General features: G+C 51.1%; 2 protein-coding genes across 14 annotated transcripts in view; one reads left to right on the forward strand and one right to left on the reverse strand.

Annotated features, from left to right (window-relative positions):
* WDFY2 (WD repeat and FYVE domain containing 2) overlaps positions 1-6,081 on the forward strand; it is a 176,601-nt gene extending 170,520 nt beyond the window's left edge. The window contains exons 12-13 of one of the 2 annotated variants that reach the window (XR_452120.3): positions 518-634; positions 1,084-6,081. Coding sequence is in view for 1 of the 2 variants with exons in the window: in XM_007193705.3 (XP_007193767.1) it covers positions 518-547 (30 nt within the window). In the remaining variant the exon portion in view is untranslated. Of the gene's footprint in view, positions 1-517 lie in introns of both variants that reach the window. The other variant, XM_007193705.3, reaches the window with a different exon arrangement.
* DHRS12 (dehydrogenase/reductase 12) overlaps positions 1-13,692 on the reverse strand; it is a 66,496-nt gene that overhangs the window by 20,642 nt on the left and 32,162 nt on the right. For 3 of the 12 annotated variants that reach the window (XM_057533246.1, XM_057533244.1, XM_057533242.1), the window contains 2 exons: positions 13,159-13,249; positions 11,476-12,401 (listed from right to left, as the gene is read on the reverse strand). The exons of 1 other annotated variant lie outside the window; for it this stretch is intronic. In XM_057533246.1, the coding sequence (XP_057389229.1) occupies positions 11,926-12,401; positions 13,159-13,249 (567 nt within the window). In that variant the 3' untranslated portion in view covers positions 11,476-11,925. Of the gene's footprint in view, positions 1-7,903; positions 8,921-9,793; positions 9,932-11,475; positions 12,402-13,158; positions 13,250-13,692 lie in introns of those variants that run through there. 8 more of the 12 variants (XM_057533245.1, XM_007193706.2, XM_057533247.1 and 5 more) reach the window with 6 other exon arrangements.

Raw genomic sequence — 13,692 nt, forward strand, 5'->3', positions numbered from 1 at the left:
GTTCACTGAGCCCTCCTTCCTGGGCCCGTTCTGGTCCCTTCTTGGAGGCAGCAGCAGGATGGGGCGGTTAAAATAACCCCCTCTGGAAGCCACCAGACCTCTGTGACTTCGAGCACGTTCAAAGTAAATTCTGGGAGCCTTGGTTCCTTTATTTTTGAAAATGAGACATCTCGTAGAACTGTTTGGAAGATGAGATGAGATAAGATATAGAAAGGACACAGCACATCTTGGTACCCATTTGTTGCCTCATATGTTACTTCCCTTCACCCTTGAATGAATCTAATCTGCCTGTATTCTCCATCAGCCGGATTAAAATTTCCAGCTGCCATTGTCCTGTTTTTGAGGGTTATGTTGAACTTTTTGATGGACAAATACTATTTTATAGATTTATAAATGATGTTCGCATAGTACTTAGCTCCTTGTTAAGTTAAAAAATACACTTGAATTCAGTTATAAGGACTGCGGATGCTCAACACAGTTGAATGGTAGTTCATCAGAGGTCTTCTTCTTTTTACAGTTGTGGGATATGACCCCGGTTGTGTCTTGATGCCCCTTCCAGGCACCAGAAAGATAGTATTTACTCAAGAAACGGTTGTTCTAACCTAAATCATGACTGGAGCTGTAAAGCAGATGGGTGAGTGGTGGGAGAGAAGCTGGAGAGCTGAGCTGAGCTTGCATGTGACCCGCACACACGGCGGTGAGCGGTCGGTGAGCTCTTGCGAGGGAACTCTTGCAACTTGTTCATACGATATAAAAGAGGATATTTTTTTAACAAGTGGTTTATACAGTCTGGCTGTGCTACCTTGTTTTGAGTATACTGCAAACTCAGTGTGGGGTGTATTAAGTTTTATATTTTTCACCACTTCGTTTTAGTTGTTGCTTTGTGTGTCGGAGAAATGAGCCGTGTATTAACTGTTCAGGGTATTTTCGGTAGTTATAAAGTAGTTTCCGTGTTTCCTTCACTTGGACACATATCTCGTGGTCGGCATCTTTTTCTTCTGTATGTATCCACCCTCAGCTTCATCTGCTGTTCCCCAGAGTGTACGTACTCACAGTTTATTTGCAGTGTTTCTGCTTTCGTAGAAATTCCCTTCCATTGAGAGACCTGGAAAACCATTCGTGTGGATTTCCCAGCTGACTCTTGAATCGCCTGAAGAGTGATCCGTTTGTGATATCTGGTCATACATGTTCTCATGGAGTGGAAATGACCTTGTGTTTCTGCCTCACTTTTTCTCTGTCTTTCCCACATTAAAAAAAAATGTTGTGAGAAAGCCACTCCCAGCCACGAAGTAGATTATCATAACTCAGACCTTCAACTCTCAGTGCCTGGATCATTTCTAATTCAGCTGGAGCTTTCTGAGTCTTTTAGGTTTTAGTTTTATTGACACAGCTCTCCGTCGCTCTTCATATTAAAAACAAAACAACAAAACCCTGTGTCCTTCAAGAATAGTGTCTTTAAAATGTGTTGTTCTGTGTGATGTCTGAACTTGAACATGTTCATTGCTGCGAGGTTGTATCCTGCTTTATTCCTCACCGTCTGTATTTTCTTCTCCTTTCAAAACGAGATATTTAAAGATTTTTATCTTCATGTATTTTATCAGAACACTTTGCACACTTTCATACTAAAACTGTGTGATCTGAGACATAAAAGGTACTGAATCCTACAGTTCATGCTGTGTTCCAGTTGGGAATGTAAAAAAAAAAAAAAAAAGAGGGGCAGGGGGAGGCTTTAGGAAATGAATCTAAACTCATTTTAAGGGAATCCTTGTCAAACTTGATAAATTGAGATCTTCTTGTGTGTAGTGACTCAACTTGGGATATTGAAGTTCTTTTTTAAAATCTTACTTTCACTTGTAAAAATAGAATTGAAATTAGCAGCAGGCATGAGCTCTGTGCTCGCCCCGTTCTAAGCACTTTACACAAGTACCACCTCATTCAGCCCTCACCTGTCAGGAGCGTTGGGCGATCCCCGGGTCCTCGGGGTTCATCAGGTTAAACAAAGCCTCGCAGTTAAACAGGCCAATTACTTGCCCTTCCCTATCTGCGCCCTACCTCCACAGGATCTTGTTCTCTTTTGATCTGACAATTTGGGGGTGGTAGTAGTTGAAGTCCTCCCTATTTTTTTCCCCTCTTTTCCTGAAAGTAATTTTTCCCCCTCGTGATCATTAATTTTCTTTCTAACTGGGAGAAGGCCTCCCAGCCATACTTGGATTATCCCTCCCCCAACACTGACCAAGTGTGCTTCCGGGGCACGGGCTTCCTCGAGATGATTCTGCTGCTGCAGTTTTGGGAAGCAGGACAGTGGGTGTGCCCCATGCAGCCATGGTACGTGACAGCCATGACCTGGGACATCAGGGCAGATGGGCCTATGTGACCATACTCTAAGGTTGTGTACACACACACACACACAGAGCAATTACCACTTATCACTTAACTGCCGCTTCCACAAAATCCTTGCTTGCCATCAGTCAAAGCCATTATAACTAACCTGAGTCTCTTCTGCATGACTGCTCTGTGAGAGAGCTTTAAAAAGGGAATTTAAAATACTCATATCTATTTTGTAGTTTACTACTAGAACCTGGAGCCACTTAACTAAGTTGTACGTAATAAAGGACTATGTGTTGGAAATGAGTTGTAGGAAAGAATCGCTGTGTTTTCCCTTCCTGAACTTTGGAGCCCGGCCTGTGTAGAGAGAGGCAAGCCCAGCGTTAGGGAGACGGTGGATCCGGCGCGCAGCAGACCTGGCGTGGATCTGAGTTGGGTCTCGATGAGCTCAGACCCCACTGGGAAAGCTGATTGTCTCCTTTGGACCACATGTGACACTGTGGTCCCTCTGGTCTGTGCCCCTGCACTTCAGTCCAGCCATCTCCCGCCCAGCCTGTCTGTACCCCAGCCCACAGGGCCACTCAGAGGTTGAAACCACTGGACACCTCGTTGGTGACGAGAGTTGCGATCAATAACCACAGATATGCCAAGATATCCATTGCCCTGCCTTTTCCTTTCTCCTCATCTGTGTAGGTGCTTGAACTTGGTGAGAAGCGCTTAGCACGCCAACTGTGTGTGTTTATAATACTGTGAATTCTTGAGTATTACATTATCTCCACCATTTTTGTAACTCGTAGATATGTGTTGGTGTCGGGGTGCCTTCCAAGCATTTTTATGGAATAGAGGCTTCATTCATTAGGAGTGGAAGCTAGTGCCAGCACTTGGCTTTTCTCCTGTCTGGGTTAACTCTCATAGTTCTTGTTTTACCCCACTGGAATTGCACTTTATATATATTTTTTGCTCTGTTACTTCAACATACAGAAGCTCTGGCAAGTAATGCCTAACAGGATTATGCTAGGAAAGTGGCAAACCCGCACATACCATGCACGTGGCTGTCCTTTATTTGGTAGGATAGAACCAATCACATGCTCTCAGTTTCTCCAAAGAAATGATGTTACTGGAACCTTTAACTGCCTGGGTTGTCTCTACAGTAGCACAGTCGGTTTTAGATTAAGTACTTGGAGTCATGTGTCTTTTTATCTGAGGTCAATCAACCATGATGTATTTCTTATTGGATTGTTTGAATTATTCAAAGAATCATAAAATCACAAAACTGGAAGGGATCTTCAGACATCTAGAATGTTCCAAGCACAAAACACTATAGTCACACCAGGCAGTTAGAGATCGCTGAGGTATCAACAAGGGAAGCCTGAAAGAAGAATTTTCGAGGAACAGTTGTTTTAGAACATTAACTGGTAATGGCATGAGGGGGAGCAATGACTTCCAGCCTCGAGGCAGGGAGCTCTAGGGAACTGGGTCTGTTCCTCTCATTGTAGGCACAGCCTTTGGCCCCAGCCCCGTGGTTCCAAGCGGATGGGTATGTGCAGCGAGGTAGTTCCTGCAGGTCTCCATCAGCATAAACTCCTTCCTACACTCTTCCCCACAGACCACCCCAGCTGCAGAGTTTAAGTGGAAATCCAGGGGCACTGAAAGCGCACCTCACCCTCTGTGTGTGGGCTGGCCCTGAGCCAGCCTCTTCATTGACCTTCTTATGGAACATTGCCTTTCTTTTCCTGTTTTAAGATTCATTTTTTCAAAAGCAGAATTTATTTTTTTCTTAACATTAATCAGTTTTTAATGCCTGAATTTTGCCTTTTAAGCAAGGGACTAGATCTAAACTATGTTATCAAAGTTACTGGACATAAATATCCATTAAATGACATTCCTTTGGTTTGGCCTTTTCATAGTAGTTTAATTGTATGTAAGTGACCTTGTCCACTAAGATTTATATTTTAAAGTGAAGGAAAGCATTTTGCCAAAAACATTCTTTTTTTTCCTCTCCTTTAAAACAAAGTTAAGTTATGTTTTGCTGGATGTGCAAGTGCCTATCTAGCGACATGATTGGGAAACACAGAGATTAAGTCCATCTTGAGCACTGAGGGATCCAGATGACCCTTGAGACTCCAGTTCTCGTCCAGTCCAACCCTTTGTTGAGTGTCCACCACACTCCAGGCTTTGAACCAGGCCCGGGGTCACGAGGTCCATTCTGTGGCCTAGATGGATCATTTCAGTGCCAGGTGGTAAATCCAGTGACAGAGGGCTGTGGGGTCCTGTCCCAGGAGCTGCGCAGGTGCTCCTACCCGCATGGGTGGAGCCAGGGGACCTTGCAGGGGAAAGGGCTTCTGAGCTGAGAGTTAAAGGATGAGTTCTTGTGAGCCCAGGCTGTGGGAGCAGCGTAAACAAAGGCCCAGGACCTGCATCAGCCTGGTGCTCGGGGCCCACAGGCGGTTTGGAGCTGCCAGAGAACATCAAGTGCACAGCTGCAGTCCTGGAGCCTGAGCTCTTGTCACTGTGAGACGCCGATGCTCGTGGCCACAGAGAGAGGCAGCACGCAGTTCGCTATGCGCCTCTACCCAGAGTCAAGTTTCCCTGCAGCTAAGGCTGGTATCAAAGTTTCTTTTTCTTTGGAAATACCTGGAGTTACTATCCTAAAATGACCCCGGGTAACTAAATTTTTGAACTTTGTTGGGGGTACAGCCCCTCACTGGAGGCTGTGAGGTGGGGCTGGAGACCACTGCTTGCACAGACTTGGCCTGGACGAGCTTACGGCATACTGATTCCGCTATTACCTGGGGGCCCAGGCTCAGGAGCTCCCCTTTGAAAAAGGACAGGCCTTGACCTGTGGAGGAGGTTGTTCTGGACAGCGGTGGCACTGCACCCACGCGGCCTTCCCGTGAGCAAGCAGGCCACTGCTGCCCTCATTTCCCTCCGGCCTTGAATCGTTCTTGCAAGTAATGGTCATTTCAGTACAATGTGGTAAATGTGATAAATCCTCATCGCAGTGGCACTCGCTGAGCGGAAGGGAATGTTTTTCTCAACTCGGCGACAGTAAAAGGGCTCAGGCAGCCACCGCCCTGGAGACCCGGCTCTACCGAGCGGGGGCATCCCGGTGTCCCACCGCAGGCCTCGGTACTTCCTAGTATTGATACTTGTATTCCGTCCACTTGACTTTATCCTTCAGTGCCCAAGTATCCTATGTCCGTAACTTAATTTAGGAACTTCCATGTTTTTAGTTTGTAATTTTGCCTTTAAACATTATCCTTTCCACCAAGAAGCCTATTTAGGCCAAACACAAGAAAGCAGGGTGTAAAATTAGATCTGTCCAGCACTGGAATGAGATTCCTCTTTTGTGTTTCTTTTGCCAGGGAATTTTTGAACAGACAGTACGTAGCCCCTTGTCTATTTATAGTGGAATAGATGTGGAAAGGAGATTAAAAGCCTTGAGTAGAAGTTGAATTCGATGATTGTTCTTAAGATCCCTTCCAATCCGTGATCCTATGATTCCATGACTGTTGTTTATTACTGGACTGACCTAACCATTACCAGTGACCCGCCTGCACGTGGCTGACTTCACTCAGGTAAATGGGAGCATATCCCACTGCCTTTGTCTTGTGTCACGTCAAGTAAACTGCTTCCTGTATTTTCCCGTCTAGAGCCCAGGAGGTTTGAAAAAGATGGTGAAGGTGCAAGTCAATCATGGTACCATCTCATTAAAAACAAATACCTCAAAATGTTCACCTTCGTGAGTGAGATAAAGGGAATTGCAGGTTGGCTTAAAGGAGCACTTTCTTGGGAGATAAAGGGAATTGCAGGTTGGCTTAAAGTTTAGATTTAGAATGCGACTTTGATATTTAGGATCCTTTCTCCTTTTTATCCCCCTTAGTTCTCTGGGAAGCATGAGAGGGTAAACTGTAACACAAAAAGGAGAAATGGTTTGAAAAAAGTATTTCACTTATACACACTTTTTCTTTCATTGAAATGGATGGCTGCCTTATGTTAGTAGCATATGAAGTATGGACCAAAATACTTGTGTCGCTGGTAACCACTGTATACTTACATACTTGTGTTTTACGCCATCTGCTTTTTTTTCAAATGTACTGTCATTTTGCAGAAGAAAATCTTTATATGAAAAGTCCAAAAACTGTTACTAACTGTACAACCGGGAAGGTGCTAGCCCCACATTCGTGCCTGCCTGCCACTGTCTCCACAACCAGGGACACGGATGCTCCCACCCTGCACGCCCACCAGTCTACAGCCACGTCGGAACCTGGCTGCAGCGGGCATGTTGCTTTATGGATGTCTTTTTCTTTCTTTTGGAAATGAGATTCTCCAAGGGGTCAGGCTGAAAATGTAATAAGCCCAAAGCTGGAAGAGATTTCTCAAATGTGGTTCTAGCCAAACCCTGCTGGCATTGCCACGCCCTCTGCCACTAGATTCCCCCAACCAGACCAAGCAGTCTTGACATTGACTTCCTGAATGTGATTAGGTGGGAATGAGCAAGGATTTCCCACGATGTTAAATGTCTGTATCCAGTTCTCCATTCAAATGCTGCTGAATGTCGTGAACGTTTCTGAACTCTGCTCACTTTCCCACTGTGCTTCCCGCTAACCGAAATGAATGTGTAGCCATGACCAATGTCAAAGACTCAATGCAAGCTACCGCCACGGTTTAAAATAAATCTCTGTGGAAACCTTCCTGCACCTGTGGTCCTGTCATTGTTGTCGAGCTGTGCCATGTGACACACACGCAGCCCAGCAGCCCCGCGTTGGCGTTCACCATGGCTGGCTGAGCAGCCCTTTTTATTTTCTTTATCTTTCACACAAGGCTGCTTTACCTGTGGCTGATAAACTTTCCAAATGAAGGAGAGAGGACTCAGGAAAAGCCTTCGTAAAAACTCATGAGGTCCATTTTACGGATAAGAAGTGGGAAGAACTCGATGACTTGCACGCTGTCAAAGGGCCGGTGGGAGGGGCGGCCGGGTGGCCCCTCCTCCATCCAGCCCGCCCCGTGCCCGCCCGGCCCCGCCCACACCCAGCACCGCGGCAGCCCCCAGTGTCCTCCTTCAGGAAAGGAGGGATTCATGCCCGGCCGGCCGCTGCTCACTGATCTTCCAGGCGGACCCACCAGAAAGCCCCTTCCTAGGGGCTCCTCGGCTGACAGCCTGGACCTGAGCACCTCAGGCACCTCTGAAGGCCCCACACTGTGGGACTGGCTGAGCGGTGCCCACCTGGGTTCTCCTCCGCTGTGGGTGATGCATTATGTTTATTTCGCCCTGAACATCCAGAACGTGTACGGAGCTATCCTAAATCTGTTCACTGATTTTGTTACAACTTTCCCCAGCGTCACTAAGACGTAAAATGCAAATAGCTTAGAAGTTTTACCAAACGGTAGCACCGGAATGCCAGGTGCGTAATTGAAGCCACTTTTTTTTTTAAATATGTTTATTAGAGTATAATTGCTTTACAATGGTGTGTCAGTTTCTGCTTTATAACAAAGTGAATCAGTTATACATATACATATGTCCCCATCTCTCTTCCCTCTTGCATCCCCCTCCCTCCCACCCTCCCTATCCCACCCCTCTAGGTGGTCACAAGGCACCGAGCTGATCTCCCTGTGCTATGCGGCTGCTTCCCACTAGCTATCTATTTTACGTTTGGTAGTGTATATATGTCCATGCCACTTCTAATCGTAGCAAATGTAAATAAACCAGGCCTCCCGTGATTGTTTATGTAAATAGGCACTGACCCTTGGCTCCGCTTTGCTCCTGGGGCCTCACGGCCAGGCCAGGGCAGCGTGGAGCCCCTCCTGGCTCTCCTTCCTCCCCCCCAGCCCTGCTTCCCTCAAACTGACAGTGACATGGAATCTTTAGGAAAAAACCACATCCTCAAAGGAGAAATCTACACGGGAAAAGAAGCGGCTGCGGAAGATGCAGGTTCGCTCGTTCCCAGCCCCCGTCGTATTTATTTTAAAATAAAAGTTCCCATTCTGTGTGGGCTCCTCATTGCTACAGGGGGTAACCTTTAGGGGAATTTTTTTTTTTTTTCCGTAAGTTGTAGCACACTTGTCAGTTAAATGCTGATGTTAATAGCTAACAAACATATATCAAGTCTTTATGATGCACCAAGCATTCTTCTAAGTGCATTACAAGTAGTAATTCACTGAATCGTTAAAACCACCCCTTGAGGTAGGTAGCACTACAATCTCCACTGACAGGGAAAATGAGGCCCCCAGAGGGTAAGTAACCCACCTATGGTCCCACAGTGAGGGGATGGTGGGTCAAGGCTTCAATACTAGGCTTTGTATAAAGAACGGGGCTGATTTCTATGACTGCAGAAGGAGAGGAAGCCTGCTCAAACCACAGCAGTGGAATATGGGCCAATCTACGGGGACGTCTAGAAGTGGGGTCTGTGTACTGGTCTACCCCTGGTCCACACCTTCCCGTATTTTCTGAGGCGATTCCAGCCCCGCGTTGGGTCTGGCCTGGCCTATTTAAATCTCTGAGCCAGCTCTTCCAGGATTTCAATCAGTTTCTCCTCTTCAGCCGGCGAGGACGATGTCCTAGCAAGAGGCAAATGTGTGGGCACTGGTTTCCGGTCTAAAAGTGAGAGGGAAGAACAAAGGTGTGGGCAGCGAGGCAGCGTGGACGCACCTCTGCCCGCCGCTTGGGCCCCGGGGCAGTCATGTCACGGACATCTACCGGGGAGGGGCCCCCACGGGACGGAGTTAGATGCCACCCCTGCCCTCAAGGGTCCCCACAGACGACGAGGTGCTACAGAAGGGAGACCGCGTTGGGGAGGACAGGTGTCGGGCTGGGTTTTGAGGGACTCCGGCGGGCCGGCGGGGGTGGGGTTTGGGCTTGGGGAGTGTGGAGTGTTTGAGAACTGGCAGGTGGTGGCCAGAGGAGAAGGTACGGCCACGCCCCCGGCCACCACAGGGTCTCCAGAGCTCCATCATGGCTCAGGCGAGGGTGGCCACGTCCGTGGTGGGGAAAGAAGTGGAAGGCCCTGGCCTCCAGCATCTGCCCTCAGCATGCCTCCTCTCAGACTGCCCGTCGGGATGCTGCCCAGGTTGGCAGCAAACCCTCAACAGATAACTGCCCCCGGAAGCAGAAAGAAGAGACTCACTCCCTCTGCACTGCTGCTTGGACAGCTCCCATCCCCGGGGCTTCGGGGAGGGAGCTTTCATCTCCGCGGTGCCCACAGGGCCCGGCCTCGCCCAAGACTCAGAACAAGGATGACAACCCGAGGATTTCATCCTCAAGGGACCCACTGAGTTCAGAAAGGTGGATGGAAAAAGCGGGTGGTGCGAAGTCGAGGCGAGGCCCTTCACAAAGCACCCCGACAGGCGAAGGAGCCGCCCTGCCAAGGAAGGCCGGGCGCCATCACGGGGAAGGGGCACAGTCCCTCCCCGACCCGAGCTGCACGGAGAGGCGGGTCGGGGGCGCCTTCACACCCAGGGAGGAAGTCACCTTGGAAGAAGCGGCCGCTGGGCTGCGCGGCGGCAGTCGGGGCGAGGGCCAGCCACAGCACGGTGTCGGCGCCCTGGGCCTCAGAGCGCAGCCTGGCCCCCAGCCTGGCGTGGAACCCGGGCATCGACAACCGCACACCTGCAGGGGCGGGGGGCGGGGCGCAGACAAGGAGGTGAGGACAGCATCCTCAAGCCAGGACGCTGCCGGCGCTTGGCTTCTTCCAGTGCCAAAATAACGACGATGAACTGGAATGGGACCGCAGACTGCCCTCTTTCCCCTTCAGCACAGCATTCCTCCAGGCTGTTCACATTTCACACAGCCTTGTCACAAAGCCCCTGAGGTGTCACCCTGTGGCCTGGGAGGGAAGTGCTGCTCACCAGAGCCCCGAGTGCGTTGGGTCCCGTGTCCCCTGGGCCACGGGACCGTCCCCTGGGAGCAAAATCTCCGGCACCTCCCCGCTTTCTATCCTAAGAAAGGAGGGTCACACTGAGGCCGAGAGGGGATCAGACTCCCGCTTCCTGGGTGAACCATCTCTCGCCAAGGATTCTGACCTCTCCGAGGATCCTGGCTGATGGTTCCTCGGGCTGCACGAGTGTTTCCTGCTTTTTAGGGAGGAGTGTAGTAAGAAGGGGAGGGACTTCTTCCTTCCTCTGCCAAAGCTCCTCTAACTCGTCCTCCCCTGCCCCCCACACCCGGCTACAGAGAGGTTCCCCTCCTGGTGTCGCCTCCCCGGGGCCCCGTCCTCACCACGGGAGGCCCAGCCACCCCCCCCCCACCACCGCCCACAGACCTCGGGGAACACACTGTCCCAACAGTGAGCACACTGGGAAACAAAACTGTTCTCTCGTGAAGCCAAGGAAAGGAAAGAAGGCAGAGAAAACAACGTTTGAAAGCCAGAATGAGATCAGAGGATTTCAGAGAGAGAAAGGATCATCTAATCTAAGGCCCTCATTTTTTAAATTAAAAATAATTTTTTTTTCTTTTCACAGAAACAGTACTTGCTAATTTTGGAAAAATTAGGAAATACTGATGAGCAAAGAGAAGGAATTTGAATCCTTCTGTCATACCACTCGGGGAGGACAAGTGCCCACGGGCTCAGGCCCCTGCCCAGCCCTCCCTCGGGCTTCTGTGTCCTCAGACAGGCCATCTGCACCCAAGAGGCCCAGTCGTTGCCCTGTGACCTGTGGACAATAGAGGGCAAACTGCACCTTGACCCAGATGGTGGATCCAGGGGGTGGGCTTGGAGCACAGATTTTGCAAGCACACAGGCTGACATGAGGACTGTCAGGGTGATGTCCTTGGGAAGATGACAGGCTGGCGGCCCTCCTGATGGAGCTAGCTGGTCAGGCAGGGCTGGGCCTGTCTCCCATCAGGAAGCGACAAGAAGTAAGAAGGCACCCTCTCCCAACACCCCTGGCCTGAGCCCCTCCTGGTGTGCTTGTCTGAGGACACCCCCTCTGCGTTTAAAACAGGAGGCTGGGCTTCCCTGGTGGCACAGCAGTTGAGAATCTGCCTGCCAGTGCAGGGGACACGGGTTCGAGCCCTGGTCCGGGAAGATCCCACATGCCACGGAGCAACTAGGCCCGTGAGCCACAACTACTGAGCCTGCGCGTCTGGAGCCTGTGCTCCGCAACAAGAGAGGCCGCGATAGTGAGAGGCCCGCGCACCGCGATGAAGAGTGGCCCCCGCTTGCCGCAACTGGAGAAAGCCCTCGCACAGAAACGAAGACCCAACACAGCCATAAGTAAGTAAATAAATAAATAAAATTAAAAAAAAAAAATAGGAATCTACCTTTAAAAAAAAAAAAAAAAAACAGGAGGCTGCCAGACGTCCTCAGAGCCATGCCCCAGAGGGCTGGTCTGCGCCAGCTCCCAGCCAGGTCTCCGTGGGGTGCTACGTGGCACCAACATACGCCTTCTTCCATGGGGATACGGGTGTAGCCAAAATAAGACCCTAAGGCACGTACAGTTTGGGGGACTGATACCTTCATTTATAGTGCAGTTTCCCTTTCCCATAGACATTTCTCCCCAGCAGTTTTCAGGGCTGAACAGATTTCTTGTACAGGTGCTCTTATTAACTCACTCTCCTAGCACGAGTGCTGCGATGAGCAACCTCATTTTCCACATCTCTCGTTATTTCTTAGGATGAATTCCAAGGATGTATATACAAATGTTAAGGCTTCTGCTCAAGCGGCTTTCAGAAAGGATGACAGCACGTATACGAGAGAGCCTGCTTCCCACGACACTGTGGCCGGGCCCAGCCGGGACATCCTGGCCCCTCTGTGCCTCAGTTTCCCCATCTGGAAATGGGCATGATGCTAGTGCCCACCGCAGCGGGGCTGTGAGGACACACGCGTCAGTATCCAGACACGGCTGTGAGCAGCTCTGGGCCCTCAGGTGTCCTGGGGGTTCTGCTGTGCTGCTGTTTTCGGTGCCCTTTTCGGGGGAGGAGGAAAGAGCTACAGAGCCCACGTGATTTGCCCGAGGCCACGGAGTTGGGAGGGACAGATCCCGAGGAGAGCGCTGCTCTCCCTCCCTGCTGCTCCAACGCGCTTCCAGAAAATTCCACTTGTCGGGCTTCCCTGGTGGCGCAGCGGTTGAGAATCTGCCTGCCAATGCAGGGGACACGGGTTCGAGCCCTGGTCTGGGAAGATCCCACATGCCGCGGAGCAACTAGGCCCGTGAGCCACAACTACTGAGCCTGCGCGTCTGGAGCCTGTGCTCCGCAACAAGAGAGGCCGCGATAGTGAGAGGCCCGCGCACCGCGATGAAGAGTGGCCCCCACTTGCCACAACTAGAGAAAGCCCTCACACAGAAACGAAGACCCAACACAGCCAAAAATAAATAAATTTAAAAAAAAAAATGTTCTTTGTGAAGTAATGATGAAAAGAATTCTTTAAAAAAAAAAAAAAATTCCACTTGTCTCCCTAGTGATTGTTAACTTACCTGTGTGCATCACTACTTCTAGGAACCCGGGGAGCGGCGAGCTGGCCTGGCCTATCCCCACGTTCCCAGCGTCTCCCGCTGACTTCCCTCGGTCCCCCTCTCCGCCCTCGGTTGGGTTCGTTCCTCTCCGACACTCAGCGTGCACTGGCTCCCCCTGGCCCGAGGGAGGGGCCCCCAGCCGCACCCCACGCCAGGGCCGCCCCCTCTCTCGGCCGCGCGCGGGGCAAATTGACGACACCAGCTCCGCCTGTGCGGACAGGCTGCTCGCCCTCCCGTCCCCCCCGGCCCCTCTCCGTGGAGACGAAGCCATGCCTAGTCCTCATGATACTGGTTGTAGGTCACTCCGGGGGAGAGTCAGTCCTGCGGCCGCCCAAGATATCTTTAGATGAAACGCAGGCGCCGTGGAAACGAAAGACCTACCTGGGGTGTCGACCCAGCCGGGATGCATGCACGAGAAGTGGATGGCCGGGTGCGCTCGGGCCCACCGCTCCGTCAGGACCACCTGCTGCCTCTGGACGGGGTGGGTGGGGGGCGAGGATGAACAAACGGGAGGGGGAGCAAGGGGGCTGCGGGCGTGCAGAGCCGGCCCTTACCCTGCCTCGCCCGCCCCCACGTCAGATTTCACCTTGCTCTAGAACCGGCTCTCTACCCCACAACCCCACAAGCTCTGGCTACGACCCAGTGCTGCGCCCCGGCCCCTGCGTTTGAGATGCAGACGCACCAGCACCGGGAACGAGGGAACGCCGCACGCTGCCTGGGGGTTTCCCCCTCCCCTCCCCTCCCCTCCCCTCCCCCCCGGAAGTGACACCCAGAGAGTCCTCTTTCCTAGCTGCTTGTGTTGCCGCGTTCGTTGCTGGGCCCCGCTCACTGTGTACCCTGGCCACCGGCACAGGCCGGCACTGAGCGGGTGTCCGTGGACACGTGAAGGAACTCCTGCCTTGGAGTGTAGGACGC

This window comes from Balaenoptera acutorostrata, chromosome 18, assembly GCF_949987535.1.
Source record: "Balaenoptera acutorostrata chromosome 18, mBalAcu1.1, whole genome shotgun sequence".
Taxonomy (NCBI): domain Eukaryota; kingdom Metazoa; phylum Chordata; class Mammalia; order Artiodactyla; family Balaenopteridae; genus Balaenoptera; species Balaenoptera acutorostrata.